The following is a 19,681-nucleotide window of genomic DNA, read 5'->3' as shown; positions in this document are numbered from 1 at the left end:
GCCCAAAGTCTTTTCAAGAAATAAAGATGTTTTATCTCCTCAGCATCGTCCAACCACACAGATTAGTTATTTAGATCTACCTCACTGAACAGTTTTAGTCTCATAGAGTCATAGAAAGGACAGTAGGACACACAATAGTAAGTTATTACAGCAGTGTTGAGGTTCACCATGAAGAGACACACACACACACACACACACACACACACACACACACACACACACACACAGACTCATTGCTAATGAGACCTTCAAAGACCTCGTGACTAAACAAACCTCCATCAGGTCTCATCTGTCCATCCTCTGATCTGTGTGTGTAGTGTGTGTGACTGTGTGTGACTGTGTGTGTGTAATGTGTGTGTGTGTGTGTAATGTGTGTGACTGTGTGTGTGTGTGTGTGTGTGTGTGTGTGTGTGTGTGTGTGTGTGTAGTGAAGGATGTTTGTGAAACGCTCGACTGACGTGAAGGAATCTTCTCCTTTGATTAAAGATCCAGAGCAGATCGGCCCTGAAGCCCTGATGCATGCTGGGAAGTCTCTAACAGCTGATACCTGAGGGAGGGGGACAGAGAGAGTGTGTGTGTGTGTGTGTGTGTGTGTGTGTGTGTGTGTGTGTGTCTGTGTGTGTGTGTCTCTCTCTTATTGATCGTCCGTCAACAGAAACCTGACGTCTACTTCCTGTTTCACTCCGAGGCTGCTGGGAAAATACCACTGGAGACAAGTCCTGCTTTGTGTGTGTGTGTCTGTGTGTGTGTGTGTGGAGGGGGGGTTGTTTTGACAGGAGGGGGGGGGGGTGCTTGGAAACAGTCGCCGAGGTGTCAGAGCAGCAGCCAATCAGCAGCCAGCGTGGACTTAATAGGAAGTAAAGGTGGACTTTCAGATTAGAATAACATTTTTTAGAGCAGAAACGCAAACAGAGAGTGTGTGTGTGTGTGTGTGTGTGTGTGTGTGTGTGTGTGTGTGTGTGTGCATAGTTGCAGTGTGACTCTGTTTGGTCTGAAAACACACTCCGAGGCCGCCGGCTCTCCTGACAGGGCGTGGACCAATCAGAGCGGAGCAGCAGACGACCACATCAATTAAGACTCATTCTGTTTAGACTGACAGGAAGTGACATCACTTCCTGAGGAGGAAGTCGTTGTTATCTCTCGCGTCCCGCCAGAATAAGAGAACAAACACACACACACACACACACACACACACACACACACAGGACCTCAGGGTGGAAAGCGACCAATCAGGACGCAGCGTGAGGCGTGAGGCGTTCAGGTGACGTCCGTGTCTTTTTTTTCCTGTCGAGCAGCAGCAGGATGAGCGACGTCGTCCGTTTGGCTTCCGCCGTCTCCAAGGCAACGGGCCCGTCGACGAGATGCAGTTCCCCCGGCAACCAGCCTCCGGCCTTCGTCCTCCCGCCTCGCAACGTCCGGGTCGCGCTGGGGGGCGTCGCACGCCTGGAGGGGAAGGTAACACACACACACACACACACACACACACACACACACAATTTTAAACTTTAAAGTGAAAACAAACCAGTTTTTTCTTCTTTTTTTATGTATCGGCTATAAAATCTTGTTTAATTCTAATGGATGAAGTCAATCCAAAGTTAAGGCTTATTTACATTCATCAAAACAGATTTCTGTCATTTAAACAACTCAGACTTGAAGTTTAAAGGTATAGTACATAGGAATTCCCCCCATCTAGCGGTGCGGTTGCATATCTGAACGTATTCTTGATGTTGCATTCACGTGAAATCAGGCAGATGTCAGACAGACAACAGACGCTGCATGTAACAGTATAAACAAGCCTCTATGGGTTTTTGTTTTGAATGCAGTGATTATTTTATAGCTTTGCTGCTTTATCAGTCTAATTTGTTTTGTATACAATTTTAAAGTGAAAACAAACCAGTTTTTTCTTCTTTTTTAATGTATCGGCTATAAAATCTTGTTTAATTATAATGGATTAAGTCAAAAGTCCAAAATTAAGGCTCATTTACATTCATCAAAACAGATTTCTGTCATTTAAACAACTCAGACTTGAAGTTTAAAGGTATAGTACGTAGGAATTCCCCCCATCTAGCGGTGCGGTTGCATATCTGAACGTATTCTTGATGTTGCATTCACGTGAAATCAGGCAGATGTCAGACAGACAACAGACGCTGCATGTAACAGGATAAACAAGTGATCTGACAACATGTTGTCATGGTGATGTGGTATTGTTTTACCGTCTTTCTCTGGTGGAGTAAAATGACATCCGGTTGGTTTGCCGACGGCCGTCTGCCTGACTGCACCTGAATGCAACACCAGTGCCTCCGTCCTTCCTCACACTACACAGTGGTGACAGTTTTAACAGGCCGTTTCCGTGGTTACCTACGGTCACGATGCAACATGGCCGCCTCGGTTCGGTGCGTCGCCCACTTATGTATTTGTAACGACTTGTAACAACTCATTCTAAGGAACCAGAAAGCTTTCATTTGTAGCAGCTGTGATTCACCTTCAGTGAAATACGGATTTATGAAAGACAGGTTTGATTTTTGATCATAAAAAAGACAAATAAGTTACATACTGGAGCTTTAATCTTATAAGCCCGCAAAACCAAGTGTTAAGGGCTATTTTGTCTGTTGTCTGTCTGACATCTGCCCGATTTCACGTGAATGCAACATCAAGAATACGTTCTGATATGCAGCCGCACCGCTAGATGGGGGGAATTCCTACATACTAAACCTTTAATGCACATTTAAACACACATTACAATAGACATGTATAAAACCGTATGGGACGAAGGGCGGCTACAGAACAAACAAACACACAAACTGGGACAGAACAAACCAGAGAGTGGACGGTGGGAATTACGAGAGGAGGTGTTGAGCAGGAATATTGGGAATATTGGAAATAAAACAGAGAATAAGGAGGTTGATAAAGTAAAGAAGACGGAATAAGAATGTATGAATGGTGACCAGGTTTTATTGTAGTGGGTGATATTGTCTTTCATGATGAATGTAAGTTTTTCCAAATTTGAGTGTCCTGTTAGCAGATTGTAGTGAAAGTTTTGTTCTGTCTTTCCAGTTGAGTAGTATTGTTTTCTTGGCCGTAGTTGTGGAGACGAGGATGAATGTTTGATGATGTTTTGGGATTGGTAAATGAGAGAAATCACCAAGTAATTGTTGTGTGTCTGGGGAGATTTTTTTTCTCCGATTTTGAGGTGGCGTTCCATCGCACTTTTTCAAGTCGGAGGTCGGGAATTCCAACTTGTCTCGAACGCAGCACAAGTTCACAGTTCCAAAAATGAACTATTTCATACTAGATAGTTTGTTCGTTCTTTGTTTTTCTTTTTTCAATATGTTGCTGCCGCTCATTTTTTAAAACCCCTACCTTTACGCACTGTGGAAATACGTTTTAAAAGGTAAAGAACCACAGACAGCAGCTACTCTGTCAGTTTAACACTGATTATCCAACCAGAGTTTAGATGTCACACTGCAAAAACTCTACATCTTACCAAGAATATTTGTCTTATTTCTAGTCAAAACAAATCTAATTCTACTTAAAATAAGACTCATCACATCAAAAAGTAGCTTGTTTTTAGACACTTTTTACTTCTTTCAAGCAGATTTTCACTTGGAATAAGTAGAAAAATCTGATAGTGGAGCAAGTTTCAAGCTTCCTTATTACAAACACAAAAAACTTTCTTTCACTGGCAGATTTTTCTACTTATTTCAAGTGAAAATTAGTTTGAAACAAGTGAAAATGATCTAAAAACAAGTTCATTTTTAGGCGATGAGTCTTATTTTAAGTGGAAAGAGATTAGTTTTGACCAAGGGGGCAGTTGTGGATCTGAGAAGTGAAGCTCACTTCCGCGTTCAAAAAACTGCAATCCCCCCGGCTTCCTCTGGGGGCTGGTGTCAGAAAGCAGCATTCCCCATAGACCCCCATGTTAAAATCGCCGATTTTACATCCTCAGTAAACATGTTAAAAGCCTGGTGTCAGGAGGCGTGGTCAAGACGCGAACGATGTAGGACGTGTTTTTCGGTCGCTCCTCGGGAATGTGATTATAATATAGTTTTAATATCATTTTAAGCTTGTCCACTGTCCGCAACTTCGAGGTGACCAAGTGGTTTTTAGGAGCCCTGCATCTTGAGAGCCAAACCTGCATTTTTGTCGAGCGGCCGGGTGAAAAATGAGTCTACCGATGAGTCTGCGAAACAGGCCGCAACAGGAGCCCGAATTACCTGAGAGGCCGAGTGCTAATGAAGAGATGCTACGCAGCATCAAGGTAATGATGGACGACCAACAAACTGAAATTGTGACAAAATTCGAGTCAATCATATCAGAGCTAGTTACGAAGGAGGTGGCGACTGCTCTTAAACCACTGCAAGAAAAAGTCTCCCTGCAAAGTGGAACTATTAATGACCTGGAGCGCTGCGCTAACGAGCACTCAGACCAGCTAACTAGCATGCAGGTGAATATCACCAAGCTATCTGCTACGGTGGAGTCTCTGGGCAAGAAATGTGAAGAACTGGAGGCACGCTCAAGATGGCACAACATTCGGCTAGTGGGTTTGCCTGAGGGAACCGAGGGTCCTCAACCTACACAGTTTACTGCCAAACTTTTAATGGACTTGTTGGGACTCGACGGGTTGCCCGGGCTCGACAGGGCCCACCGCACTTTGCGTGCTAAACCAAAGGAGGGAGAACCACCTCGCCCGATGGTCATCAGGGTGACACAATTTCAAACGAGGAACGCTATTCTACGCCGCGCTGGACAGAGCTCCCCCCTGCTACACAACGGGAAACGGGTGCACATCTTCCCGGACTTTACACCGACTGTGGCCAAGCGGAGGGCGGCTTTTGTCCAGGTGAAGAGGGAGCTCCATGCCTGTGCTAACGTCAAATTCGGCCTCCGGTACCCGGCTACTCTACACATCACCATGTCCGACGGCCAGACCTACAGATTTGAAGACCCGAACCAGGCCATGGAGTTCGTCAACAAGAGACTCAAGAAGAATCCCGGCCCGGAGAGTGACTGACTCTGAAATCCTCCAGCGCTTGTTGGCTCGGTTTGTATTTCTGCGGCAGTAGGCTGCATATTTAGCATCTATGCTGCTGTTATCTTATCCAGGGACTGACTATAGTATGGTGAACTGTCTGTAAATTTTTATTGCTCCACTTATAGAGTACATTGGTGCTCATTTTTATTTCTATTGTCATATTTCTCTCTGTCAGTCTCTATTTATGAGGATGTTTTTGACTGATGCAGTGCTTTTGAATCAGTTTTTCTTTTTCTTTTCTTTTCTTTTCTTCATTATAATACATGGCACCTTTTTATTTTATTTTTATTTTGGGACAGCACATATCCACACTCCCTGAGGTCGTTTAGTAGCACGGTTAAGCTGCAGATAACGACAGGTTTTATTTCAATGTGGGGTGAAGTAGCACGCATCACTGTTTGGATGCTTCTGCTAAGTGAGGAGGTTTGTTCGAATCTGGGGGGGTTGTTCGTGTTTTTTCGGGGTAATGACTGGCACCTACGCTACTTTTCCAGATGTATTGAGAGGGTTTTTTTTTTTTTTTTTTTTGTGTGTGTGTTTGTTTTGTTTTTCTCCTTTTTTCTTTTTACATAGTGAATTCTTTGTCCTTTAATGGCCCAGGTTAAAAGAACACTATCCAGTGTGGGTGGAGATGTTAGATTTGTAAGTTTAAACTGTAAGGGTCTAAATAATCCAATTAAGCGTAGTAAGGTGCTGCACTACTTGCGCCACCTGGATGCTCATATCATATACTTGCAGGAAACCCATTTAAAAGAGATAGATAGTGTTAGACTGAAGAAGAGTTGGGTCGGGAAAATATATCATTCCTCATTTTCCAGTAGATCAAGAGGCGTTGCTATTCTTTTACATAGAGATATTCCTTTTGTTCATGTTAAAACGATCTCTGATTCTGATGGCAGGTTTATAGCTGTCATAGGACACATTTTTGATGTAAAAGTGACTCTTGCTAATGTTTACGCCCCCAACTGGGATGATGAGTCTTTTTTTAGACGGGTTTTCTCAATGCTACCTGACTTGTCCATGTATGATTTAATTTTAGGTGGAGACTTTAACTGCTGGATGAATCCATCCTTAGATCGTTCTTCCCCAACCTCAGCTACTCAGTCCAAGTCGACCAAAGTGATTCAAGCCTTTATGAAAGAGTTTAATGTTGTTGACCCTTGGCGTTTTTTCAATCCGGATAGAAGGGAATACTCTTTTTTCTCTCACATTCACCGTACCTATACACGAATTGATTTTTTTTTAGTGAATAACAAGTTGTTATCCTCCATTTCCGGCTGCAAATACGATTCAATCGTGGTTTCGGACCATGCCTCCATTTCTATGAATGTTTATTTTCAGAAGTTTGTTAATACAAGACCACCATGGCGCCTAGATACACATTTGCTCTTAGATACAGACTTTATTAAATTTGTTGCAGAGCAGTTGGATTTCTTTTTTCAGGTCAACAAAACTCCAGAAGTAACAGCCTCAGGGTTGTGGGAAACAATGAAAGCTTTTATCAGAGGGGAGATAATTTCTTATAAGGCTCATCAGAGAAAATCTAGAAAAGAGAAGTTAGCCAAGCTTTCTCAACGCATCGCACTCTTAGATTCTTTATATGCAGTCTCAAAACTACAAGATACTTATAAGGAGCGGATGACTTTACAAGCTGAATATGATCTTATCATGTCACAGCATACTACTGAACTTTTATTACAATCAAGATCCAAATTTTATGAACAGGGTGACAAGACGAGTAAACTCTTGGCCCATCGACTACGTCAAATTTCTGCATCTCAGTTAATTCCTCAAATTGAGACTGGCTCGGGTGTAACATCTGACCCTTTGGAAATCAATAAAACCTTTATGGAATTCTACAAATTACTATATTCATCTGATTGTCCTAATACTTCTGCGGATATGATCTCCTTCTTTGATAGGTTTAACACTCCCAATCTGGATCGAGTTGCAGCTGAGGAACTGGAACGTCCTATCACAGCAGTTGAACTTGAGGCGGCAGTTAAATCATTACAAAGTGGTAAAAGTCCAGGCCCAGATGGCTTTCCAGCCGAGTTTTATAAAACATTCTGGAAACAACTGGCCCCACACCTGTTAGATATGTTCACTGAGTCTTATAATTCAGGCACACTTCCCCACACCCTAAATCAGGCTTGCATTTCTCTGCTTCTAAAGAAAGGTAAAGACCCACTTTCATGTGGTTCATATCGACCCATTAGTTTACTGAATGTCGATTTCAAATTATTGTCCAAGTTATTAGCCCGACGCTTAGAAGTTGTCTTACCTTCAATTATATCTTTGGACCAAACTGGGTTTATACGTAATAGACACTCCTTTTTTAATCTTAGAAGGGTGTTTAATGTGGTCTATAATCCTCCTTCAAATGCTCTCCCAGAAGCTCTGATAGCTCTGGACGCCGAGAAGGCATTTGACAGAGTAGAGTGGGATTATCTTTTTTTTATTTTGGGGAAATTTGGTTTTGGGGAAAAATTTGTTTCATGGGTTAGATTATTATATGCTTCTCCTCAGGCCATGGTCAGGACAAATGGCACAAATTCGGAATACTTTCGCTTACATCGTTCTACAAGACAGGGTTGCCCGTTGAGTCCGCTCTTATTTGCTATTGTGATGGAGCCTCTGTCAATTGCTTTGCGGTCTCATCCTGATATATGTGGTATAACCAGAAATGGTGTAGAGCTGAAGGTGGCGCTGTATGCGGATGATCTTCTGTTGCTTTTGTCTAATCTGTCACGTTCTATTCCTGCAGCCCTTTCAGTCCTAGACAAATTTAGTAGATTCTCTGGATATAAACTTAATCTTAGTAAAAGTGAAATGCTTACTGTTAATGGAGAGGTAAACGATAATTCACTTCAGCTTCAAAATTTACCATTTAAGGTAGCGGACGCTGGCTTTGTTTATCTTGGAGTTTATGTTGCCAAAACATTGGTTAATCTCTATAAGGAAAATTTCCTTTCTCTGCTCACAAAAATTAAACAAGATTTTGAGCGATGGTCCCTACTAAATCTCTCCATAGCTGCCAGAATCAATGCAATTAAAATGAACATCTTCCCGCGCTTTTTATATTTATTCCAATGCATTCCTATCTTCCTTCCTCTTTCCTTTTTCCGTAAAGTAGACAGTCTTATTTTAGATTTTATTTGGAACAAGAAAACTCCTAGGTTGCGTCTACAAGTTTTACAGAGGCCAAAAGCTTTGGGCGGAATGGTGTTACCAAACCTCCTTTACTATTATTGGGCAACAAACATTAGAAATCTGAACTATTGGGTTAAGTATGGAGATGTTGAGGTCCCCCCATCATGGTTGATTTTGGAAGCAAATTCAGTTCAGCCGGCGTCATTGAAAGCGTTACTGTATTCGCCCTTGTCTTTTTCTACTTCTGGTCACACTAAGAATGTGATAGTTGCCTCCAGCATTAAAATATGGACTCAGTTTAGACGTCATTTTGGCCTTCAAACTCTTTCAACTGAGGCTCCACTTGCAGCAAATCCTATTTTTCCCCCATCGTTATTGGATAGCACCTTCTCTATATGGGCTAGGCTGGGCATAAAAACTATTAGAGACCTGTATGTTAATTCTATTTTTGCTTCTTTTCAACAATTGGTAAATAAATTTTTGCTTCCTAAAGAACATTTTTTTAGATACCTCCAAGTCCGAAATTTTGTCCGTGGCTCATTCCCAGGATTCCCCACTCTTCCCAAGTCTTCAGACTTTGAGACTTTTCTGAAGCCTCTCTCTTCTTTAAAGGGGGCAATCTCCTCTATTTATTCAAATATTTATAGTCTTTGTCCAGGCTCTTCTGTTGTACTTAAAACAGTTTGGGAGACAGATTTGGGAGAGGTGATTGTTGATGATGTTTGGGAAGAGATTTTGCGCAGAGTACATAAGTCTTCAATATGTGCTGGTCACAGCTTTATGCAATGTCGAATCCTTCATCGAGCCCACTACACTAAAGCCCGGCTCGCAAAAATGTTCGATACAGTGTCTCCACTATGTGATCGATGCCAACAAGCCACAGCAAATTACTCTCACATGTTTTGGAGCTGCTCTTCTCTGACTAGATTTTGGTCTGAAATCTTTAGTACTTTATCCAAAATAACTGAAAGGGATGTGACTCCCAATGCCTTAACTGCCCTATTTGGTGTATGGCCTTTCCCTCCTACTCTTTCCCCAGCTAAAAAGGATTTAATAGCATTCACAACTCTGCTGGCCAGGAGGTTGATATTGCTAAAATGGAAATCCCCAGTCCCACCTACCTATACACATTGGGTTAAGGAAGTGCTTTATTTTCTTAAATTAGAAAAAATTAGACTGACTCTGATTGGAAAGGATGTCTTATTTGAGAAGACCTGGAATCCCTTTCTGTCTTATGTTAATAGCACAAGATGTCCGATCACTGTGAACTGAGTACTGCAATGCTGAGCCTGTGTTTTTGTTTTTTTCCCTTCCCTTTTTTTTTTTTTTTTTTTTTTTCTTTAATTATTATTTTTTACTAATTCACTTTTTATATATATATGGGTATGTGTGTGTATGTGTATATATATTTTTTTGTATTGTTATTATATATTCTTTATTATTACTAACTTATTTAATTATTTTTAATTGATTTATATTTCCTACTACCTGCCAACTCATATCTATGTTTCCCTATTGATCTTATTAGTCTATTTATTTATTTATTTATTTTGAGTATTACAACTGTTATTACTTATTTATTTTTATCTATTCATACATTAATTTATTCATTTGCTTATTTATTTACCTACCTTTTCTCTTCCTCTATCATCATCATTATTATTATTATTATTATTTTTTTCTTTCGTTTGTCCTTAATTTACTTTTACCTATGCATGTCCATCTGTTGGGGCTGGGTGCCGGGGGGGTGGGGGGGTGGTATCTGTTCTGGGGTATATTGTATTTAGATCTGTAATCAGAACACTATTGTTTTTGTAATATGTAAAACTCAATAAACAGACGGTTCAAAAAAAAAAAAAAAAAAAAGCCTGGTGTCAGAACGTTTTTTTTTCTCAATCGATAGTTTCTACCCCCGCACACACTCTGAGGGGGGGGAATTTTTTTTAAACTCTACCGTTTTACTGTTATTAGGTTAAAACTCTGGCCAATTAGGGCGCGGAAACGTTGAGTGACAGGCCCGAGCAGCTCCGTGGACAGCTGCTTCGAGGCCAGTGGGCGGGTTCTCGGCGGTTCTCGGCCGGCCAATCCAACATGGCGCTGTCCAGGCCGCCATATTTGAGTCACAAAAACGACTCCCCAAAACCAATGGGTGACGTCACGGACGCTACGGCCATGTTTGTTACAGTCTATGGTTTTGACTAGAAATAAGACAAATATTCTTGGAAAGATTTTGAGTTTTTGCAGTGTGGTGGTGGAGACACAAATCTGAGCCTCTGGTCCTGGTCCTGGTTCTGGTCCAGGTCCTGGTCCTGGTCCTGGTTCTGGTCCTGGTCCTGGTCCTGGTCCTGGTCCTGGTTCTGGTCCAGGTCCTGGTCCTGGTTCTGGTTCTGGTCCTGGTTCTGGTCCTGGTCCTGGTCCTGGTTCTGGTCCAGGTCCTGGTCCTGGTCCTGGTTCTGGTCCTGGTCCGGGTCCTGGTCCTGGTCGTGGTTCTGGTCCTGGTCCTGGTCCTGGTCCTGGTCCTGGTTCTGGTCCTGGTCCTGGTCCTGGTCCTGGTCCTGGTTCTGGTCCTGGTCCTGGTCCTGGTCCTGGTTCTGGTCCTGGTCTTGGTCCTGGTCCTGGTCTTGGTCCTGGTGCTGGTCCTGGTCCTGGTCCTGGTCCTGGTTCTGGTCCTGGTCCTGGTTCTGGTCCTGGTCCGGGTCCTGGTCCTGGTCGTGGTTCTGGTCCTGGTCCTGGTTCTGGTCCTGGTCCTGGTTCTGGTCCTGGTCCTGGTCCTGGTCCTGGTTCTGGTCCTGGTCCTGGTCCTGGTCCTGGTTCTGGTCCTGGTCCTGGTTCTGGTTCTGGTCCTGGTTCTGGTCCTGGTCCTGGTCCTGGTTCTGGTTCTGGTCCTGGTTCTGGTTCTGGTTCCAGAGTCTCCAGACCAGATGAATGTGGGATCGGAGCCACATGTTGCTGAGCAGGAAGTGAAGAGAGGATTAACATTTCTCCAGTCTTGTGACTGACTGCATCCTGATGTGAAGCAGTCAACCACACACACACACACACACACACACACACACACACACACACACACACACACACACACACACACACACACACACACACACACACACACACACACTCAGTCTTTGAAGTGTCTCTGGTTTATTGCTCATCTGGTTTCACTCTCTCTGCTTTAACCAGTTCAAAACCAAATAACAACACAATTAACACAGAGACGAGTCTGCGGTGTCCCACTGCACCTGAACGCACCGCCAGAGAGTCTGTAGTGTCCCACTGCACCTGAACGCACCGTCAGAGAGTCATAATGTCCCACTGCACCTGAACACACCGTCAGAGAGTCTGCGGTGTCCCACTGCACCTGAACGCACCGTCAGAGAGTCATAATGTCCCACTGCACCTGAACGCACCGCCAGAGAGTCATAATGTCCCACTGCACCTGAACGCACCGTCAGAGAGTCATAATGTCCCACTGCACCTGAACACACCGTCAGAGAGTCTGTAGTGTCCCACTGCACCTGAACACACCGTCAGAGAGTCTGTAGTGTCCCACTGCACCTGAACGCACCGCCAGAGTCTGTAGTGTCCAACTGCACCTGAACACACCGTCAGAGTCTGTAGTGTCCAACTGCACCTGAACACACCGTCAGAGTCTGTAGTGTCCCACTGCACCTGAACACACCGCCAGAGTCTGTAGTGTCCAACTGCACCTGAACACACCGTCAGAGTCTGTAGTGTCCAACTGCACCTGAACACACCGTCAGAGTCTGTAGTGTCCCACTGCACCTGAACACACCGTCAGAGTCTGTAGTGTCCCACTGCACCTGAACGCACCATCAGAGAGTCTGTCGTGTCCCACTGCACCTGAACACACCGTCAGAGTCTGTAGTGTCCCACTGCATTTGAACGCACCATCAGAGAATCTGTAGTGTCCGACTGCACCCGAACGCACCGCCAGAGTCATAATGTCCCACTGCACCTGAACGCACCGTCGGAGAGTCTGTAGTGTCCCACTGCACCCGAACGCACCGTCAGAGAGATTGATGGATGTTGCAAAGCCTCATGGGAGCTGAGAGTCGACAAACAGTGGAAACATGTGTCGACCACATGCTGCACACACACACACACACACACACACACACACACACACATACACACACACACACACACACACACACACTCTCTTCCCCTCTGACGTGTCGTGGTGCATTCGCTGCCCCTCCAGGTGCGTGGGCATCCGGAGCCTCGGGTCACGTGGTCCAGAGAGGGGAGCGCTGTGATTGGAGCAGAGCGCTGCGTGGCGGAGCGAGGGGGGCGGGGCCAGTTCAGCCTGACGGTGGGCGGAGTCACCGAGGACGACCTCGGCCGCTACACCTGCCAGGCAGCCAATGAGGCGGGCAGCCGCCAGGTTACCGTGGAGATCCTGCTGCTAGGTAACACACACACAGTACTACCACTGGTACTAATACTAATACTGGTACGAATGTGACTGATGTTGTCTTTCTTTCTTTCTTTATTAGTTTATTTGGGTGGGACAGTGCACATTAAAGGGTTAGTTCACCCAAAATTGAATTTTCACTCATTATCTACTCACCCTCATGTCGACTAAGGGCTGGGAGAAGTTTCACACACAAACTGTCCCTTTAAAAATACGGACTTTGGTGAAAACTACAAACTCGCACTCGGAGTTTTCCGCAGGTTGGCATAGCAACCAGCCTGCAAACGCTTTACCGCTTTACCGCCTTCCCGACCCGGAGTGTGGATATCAACATGGAGACAGGACTTCAAGCTTTAGTGAAAAGTGGATAGCAGTGAATGTTTTTCTCCTTTATTAATGTTTAAAAAGTGTTTCGTCCTCCTACGACTACAGGGGTTATGGTGACAGGCCAACGTGTTGAACTGTCCCTTTAACAGCAGTGACAGGCCAACGTGTTGAACTGTCCCTTTAACAGCAGTGTGTAGTTCTGGTGGATGTAATGTAGTCAGCTGATCTGGATCGGTCCACTTCCTGTCCCAGATCCAGTCCAACTTGTCTCATGTTTTCTCTCCGTCGCTGCAGAGGATTCTGGGAGGAGCGTCTTCCTGTCGAGGCCTCGGTGAGTTAAACTCTGATCCAGATCCAGATCCAGATCCACTCCTCTCTGATGAAGATGTCACACTCCTCTTCCTCTCTCCTCCTCCTCCTCCTCCTCCTCCTCCTCTTCCTCCTCCTCTTCCTCCTCCTCCTCCTCCTCCTCCTCCTCCTCTCTCCTCTCTTCCTCTTCCTCTCTCTCCTCCTCCTCTCTCCTCCTCCTCCTCCTCCTCCTCCTCTCTCCTCCTCCTCCTCCTCCTCCTCCTCCTCCTCCTCCTCCTCCTCCTCCTCTCTCCTCCTCCTCCTCCTCCTCCTCCTCCTCCTCCTCTCTCTCCTCCTCCTCCTCCTCCTCCTCCTCCTCCTCCTCCTCCTCCTCCTCCTCCTCCAGGAGTCGCTCCGTGGATCCGGTCCAGGTCCGGTCCAGTATTTGGAGTGAGAGTCCTCCGAGGTTCGTCTCCAAGCCGAGCCGGGTGTTTTCCAGACCGGGTCAGAGCGGGAAGTTCGTCGCCAAGACGACGGGACGTCCTCCGCCGCGGGTCACATGGTCCAAGGTGGGAGGAGCTAAACTCAGACCAGAACCAGAACCAGAACCTGGACCTGGACCCGGTCCCTGGTCTGGACCAGAACCTGGTCTCTGACATTTAACTCATTGACTGTGTCCTAATCCCCCTACTCTCTATCTAGTGACCAGTTGTTGTTGTGGTGTCTGAATGTTTAGTGATTATTAATGTTCACTATCTAGTGACTGAATCTATCCCACAATTCACAACCAAATGTAGTGAACATCCGATGGTCACTAACCGGAGCAAGATATCCCATCATGCATTGCTGTCACGGATGGCCGTTACCACAGCGACCCAGAGCGACCGGTGTAGCTACCAAATAAATGCAAGAAGTGACCGGTGTAGCTACCAAATAAATGCAAGTAGTGACCGGTGTAGCTACCAAATAAATGCAAGTAGTGACCGGTGTAGCTACCAAATAAATGCAAGTAGTGACCGGTGTAGCTACCAAATAAATGCAAGTAGTGACCGGTGTAGCTACCAAATAAATGCAAGTAGTGACCGGTGTAGCTACCAAATAAATGAAGTAGTGACCGGTGTAGCTACCAAATAAATGCAAGTAGTGACCGGTGTAGCTACCAAATAAATGCAAGTAGTGACCGGTGTAGCTACCAAATAAATGCAGTAGTGACCGATGTAGCTACCAAATAAATGAAGTAGTGACCGGTGTAGCTACCAAATAAATGAAGTAGTGACCGGTGTAGCTACCAAATAAATGCAAGTAGTGACCGGTGTAGCTACCAAATAAATGCAGTAGTGACCGATGTAGCTACCAAATAAATGAAGTAGTGACCGGTGTAGCTACCAAATAAATGCAGTAGTGACCGGTGTAGCTACCAAATAAATGCAAGTAGTGACCGGTGTAGCTACCAAATAAATGCAGTAGTGACCGGTGTAGCTACCAAATAAATGAAGTAGTGCAGCAGCCTCAATAAATGTGTCCAGCTGCCAGAGTTGTCCGGTTCCACAGACTCCCACAACAAACGTCAGAGCAAATTTCCTAACAAGCGTTATAAACTGACCACAGACTCTGGATAGCGAGGCTAATTTCTGTTAGCCCGTCTATGGTGTTTTACATTATACATTAGCATTAAGCTAGCGGACTTTATGCTTAGTTGTGACACGTTGTTGTGAACGTTGTTTCAAACTATGTGGGTTTGATTGAACATCTTTGATGCTTAAATATATATATTACTGCTTAATATATTGCTTTACTCCTCTTTTTATGTTGGTACCTATACACCCGTAGGTCTATGCTACACCGGCCGTTACTATTGCGGTCGGAACGTTTTAATTACGCAACGTAATACGTCATTAACTGTTCGGCGGAGTCGTGTCCGAAAGTGTTTTTTTATTTGACCAGTGAGTCACTATATTGAATTCACTATATAGTGAGTAGGGAGGAGGGAGGAGGGAGGGGTTTAGGACACAACCGTTGTCTGTCTTGTTGACCTCAGGAGGGGGCGGAGCTTATGTTTATGTTTATGTTGTTGTCTACCTCAGGAGGGGGCGGAGCTTATGTTGTATATTGTTGTTGACCTCAGGAGGGGGCGGAGCTTATGTTGTCTGTTGTTGTTTACCTCAGGAGGGGGTGGAGCTTCAGGCCGGCGGGCGGCTCAGCGTGTACGAACGCTCCGGCTTCCACTTCCTGGAGATAAAGGAAGTGTGTGTGGACGACGCAGGAAGTTACACGTGTTCCGTCTCCAACGGCGCCGGGACAGCGACCGCCACCGCCGAGCTGCTCGTCCAGGGTGAGCCGGCCGACCAATCAGAGCGCAGCGCCGGCCGACCAATCAGAGCGCAGCGTTTTACTTGGTCATGTATTTGACTGAAGAGGTGGAATGTTTTCCTGAAGTTCTCCTCATGTTTCTCCTCCACAGGTTCTCCAGCTGAAACCTCCAGGTGAGTCTCAGACATCCAGATCTAGATCCAGGTCCAGGTCCAGATCCAGATGTTAGAGAACTACTGTGAAGGAACGGGAACAGTGTCTCTGTTACACCTAGATCATCACAGTGATTCCAGGATCCACTTGTTTTTGTTCAAAACTTTCAATCTGGATCAAAATTATCCAGATTTTTTAATCCTTTGTTTTTCCATCCAGGATCAATAATCAATAACCCATCTTTACTTTGATCCCAGTTGGACTGGACCAGTCTGATCCAGATCCTGAGTGTTAATGTGACTGAAGCTGAAGGTCTGTAGACATGGAGACACTCAGACTGGATCCATCTGGTCTGGAGGTTTTAATAGATAAAAAAGAAAAAACTTATACATTGTGAATATTTTTCCATGAGTTTCAAATTCAAACTTCAGATTTCATTTAATTATCCAGTAGTTGGGGAGAAGTTCTTCTCTGCATGTGTCGTCAGACCCGGAGATCTGCACATTCAGACCCCTTGGTTGTTTGCTACAGCGCCACCTGTCTTGTTGTTAATGGATACAGATAATGTATACGAAATATGAACAATATGGACGGCAGTAGGAACGTGAATCACATTGTTGTTTAATGTCTTAAAAGTTTTTGTCTAAAATGTATCTGACAGTGTAATGAGCGTTTAGTCTTATATGCACGTTGTCAAATACAATATTGATCTTTTTGGAAGCTCACTTAACCCCATGCAATAGAACATTTAAAAGCATTTTATAGGTTATTTAAAAAGTTTGAAAGTGTTCTAAGCTTCACAAACAGTTAGATCTTGGCATTTTATTTGGATTTTGCCCTGTCAATAAACCCTAGTGCAGGTCCAGACTGTACAGTTGTAATGTTACAGTCAACCACTAGGTGGCATTAACGTGCAGGTCTCCAGTCTGCAGCCGTGTACTATTGCCTCCTCCTGCAGGACGGAGACCTCTCACACCAGGACAGTGGACCGAGCTGCTCCCGGTGTTCCCAGCTCCCAGGCAGAGCAGCAGCAGCAGCAGAGCCAGAGCAGAACCTCAGCTGCTCCACCCACTGTAATTATTATCATCATTATTATTATCATCATCATCCCACACGTTTCTGTAGACCGATCATTAATTAATTTGGCAATGATAAATACTATTTATTTATGCTTTTATTTATTTATTTTGCAATTTTCTGCTTTCCTTTATTTCTGTATTTACTTTTATTCATGTATGTATTTCTGCGTCAGTATACACAGAAATATATACATAAATATGTATAAAAACAGAAATGACACATTAAATCACTAGTAGATTTATTTTTACAATCATTTAGGCATTTAATTATTATTATTATTATTATTATCATTATCTATTTCTGTATTTATTTACAATTTACGATGTCAGTTTTGTCCGTCATAGCATTTTAAAATGTTAGTTCTTACTTTTAGAGCTTTAAATGGTCAAGCCTCTTCCATTATTTCTGAGTTGCTCAAATTTTATAAGCCAACACGTTCCCTTAGATCCTCAAATCAATACCTGCTCGTCTGCCCCCACACTGACTTTAAATCCAGAGGTGACCGAGCTTCCAAGCCGTAGCCCCCAGACTATGGACTGCTCTGCCACCGTCCATATGCACTTTAAATTCTATTGAGTCTTTTAATAAGGATCTAAAGACTCTTTTAGGTTTTTTAGGGAATTTAATGTCTTCTGTGTTTTTGTTTGTTTTTTTAATCTTTGTATCTTTCTATGTACCTGTTTTTAACTGTGTGTGTTTGTTTATTGTGCTGATTTTACTGTGAAGCACTTTGTGAACCCTTTCAGTGAAAAGTGCTATAGAAATAACATTTACTTACTTACTTACTAACCATCAGGTCTGTTGTGTCCCGGTCCAGGTCCAGTCTGGTCCCGGTCCCGGTCCGACCGGTCCAGTCCAGCAGACAGCAGCTGCTCCAGACGGCAGCAGGTACAACACACAGATAACGACTGTTAACTGGTTTATACAGTGTGTCCATGACGGTTGAACTAAAACTAACTAATGTCAGTATTATTATTATTGTAGCTCATCATTATTGTAGCTCACCGTTGACCCAATAAAGGGACAACCAGGAGTTTCTCCGTCGGCAGAACGAAAAATTCCGCGACAATAAAAAAGTCTCATATTAATGTGGATGAATCTCCGTTACCACTTGTTAATGGTCCATTTTAGATAAATCTATGGTTTTGTCTCTATGGTTATTTTGTTATTATTAGTGGTGGTGGAAATGCTGGGCGAGCCGACCAGCGTTTCTTTACTTTCGGTTTCGTGGCGAGTCATGAGAATAACGCCGCCGAATCTCCGTTTATGGTGGGAACTACGACGGTATGTGATCGTCTTCCAACCTCTGACTTTAATTCTTGATGAATGAAAACATGAGTCTGTCTTGCGCCGGTCAAAGAATTTCACGGTGCGGAGGCTCATAAATGTAGTGAGAAAACACTTCACTTTAACAAAACTCCTCGTTGTCCCTTTAACTGGTTTATACAGTGTGTCCATGACGGCTGAACTAAAACTAACTAATGTCAATATTATTATTGTAGCTCATCGTTGACCCATCAACTAATGTCGGCTAATTGTTATATTATATTTTATTTTATTTTGTTTATTTGTACATTTTCATTCATTGTTCTTTTCTTTCTTCTTCATTGTCATGCATCTGAGACTTTTCATCTCTTCTTACCCCCTTCTTTCTTCCCGGGTTTCGGCACCAAAATGTTGCATAACAGAATTCAATTTCTCAATGAAGACAGACAGACAGATAGTTCCATTGCTTTTGGGTTTTTTTTTTTACTTGCTTTCACACACAGACACAAAACATGAATGACAAACATTTGTAGATTCAGCCCATTGATAACCGCTGCGACCCTAGTGAAGGTGCGCTTGTTTTTAACACCAGAAGAGCTGTAACACAGTGTAGCTACATTAATAGAACATAGTAAAACAATGTAAATGTACCTGAGTTCACTGAGGCAAAGCTGTTTATCTGTAGCCCGTTTTGTTTTTACCAACAGTTTGTCTCAAAGGTCATGACAACGTCCTCTGACCTTTGACCCTTTGACGTCCACTGAGGACAAACTGTGTGTGTGTGTGTGTGTGTGTGTGTGTGTGTGTGTGTGTGTGTGTGTGTGTGTGTGTGTGTGTGTGTGTGTGTGTGCAGGCTGCTCAGGCGGCCGGTGTCGGGCTTAAACCTGCGATTCGAGGCCGTTCCTCTGGACCAGGAGGCCACCGAGGGAGGACAGGTGACCTTCACCTGCCAAGGTCAGTCACAGTCTCTCTCTCTTTCTTTCTTTCTTTCTTTCTTTCTTTCTTTCTTTCTTTCTTTCTTTCTTTCTTTCTTTCTTTCTTTCTTTCTACCCCTCTCTCTCTGTCTTTTTCTTTATTTCTTTTTTTCTACGCCTCTCTATCTCCATCTATCTACCTCTTTCTATCTAGCTATCCCCCTTTCTTTCTTTCTTTCTTTCTTTCTTTCTTTCTTTCTTTTTCTGTCTGTCTGTCTTTCTACACCCTTTCTTTGTCTTTTTACTCCCTTCTTTCTTTCTTTCTTTCTTTCTTTCTTTCTTTCTTTCTTTCTTTCTTTCTTTTTCTTTCTGTCTGTCTGTCTTTCTACACCCTTTCTTTGTCTTTTTACTCCCTTCTTTCTTTCTTTCTTTCTTTCTTTCTTTGTCTTCTTTCTTTCTTTCTTTCTTTCTTTCTTTCTTTCTTTCTTTCTTTCTTTCTTTCTTTCTTTCTTTCTTTCTTTCTTTCTACCCATCTCTGTCTTTTTCTTTTTTTCTACCCCTCTCTCTCACTCTGTCTTTTCTTTCTTTCTTTCTAAACGGTTAATCATGAGCCCCCCCCCCCCCCCCCCCCCCCCCCCCTTCAGTCTCGTCCCCGGCCGTTGCCATGGCGACGTGGCTGAGGGACGGGCGGCCGGTGAGGACGGGACCGGGCGTGCAGCAGAG

The 19,681-nt window shown here is 44.0% G+C and overlaps 1 protein-coding gene across 5 annotated transcripts in view; it reads left to right on the top strand.

Moving 5' to 3' along the window:
• Positions 1-1,023: 1,023 nt before the first annotated feature.
• Positions 1,024-19,681, top strand: part of LOC311004354 (myosin light chain kinase, smooth muscle-like) — a 64,099-nt gene continuing 45,441 nt past the window's right edge. For 3 of the 5 annotated variants that reach the window (XM_083996374.1, XM_083996373.1, XM_083996371.1), the window contains exons 1-10: positions 1,024-1,455; positions 12,408-12,615; positions 13,242-13,278; positions 13,642-13,804; positions 15,402-15,567; positions 15,697-15,718; positions 16,657-16,771; positions 17,575-17,666; positions 18,898-18,998; positions 19,603-19,681. The exon at positions 19,603-19,681 is cut by the window's right edge and continues 131 nt beyond it. In XM_083996374.1, the coding sequence (XP_083852500.1) occupies positions 1,303-1,455; positions 12,408-12,615; positions 13,242-13,278; positions 13,642-13,804; positions 15,402-15,567; positions 15,697-15,718; positions 16,657-16,771; positions 17,575-17,666; positions 18,898-18,998; positions 19,603-19,681 (1,136 nt within the window). In that variant the 5' untranslated portion in view covers positions 1,024-1,302. Of the gene's footprint in view, positions 1,456-12,407; positions 12,616-13,241; positions 13,279-13,641; positions 13,805-15,401; positions 15,568-15,696; positions 15,719-16,656; positions 16,772-17,574; positions 17,667-18,846; positions 18,866-18,897; positions 18,999-19,602 lie in introns of those variants that run through there. The other 2 variants (XM_083996372.1, XM_083996375.1) reach the window with 2 other exon arrangements.

The sequence above is a fragment of the Trachurus trachurus genome (assembly GCF_905171665.1).
Source record: "Trachurus trachurus genome assembly, chromosome: 21".
Classification (NCBI taxonomy): domain Eukaryota; kingdom Metazoa; phylum Chordata; class Actinopteri; order Carangiformes; family Carangidae; genus Trachurus; species Trachurus trachurus.
Note: the sequence above shows the minus strand (reverse complement) of the source record. Positions and strands in the feature narration are given on the sequence as shown.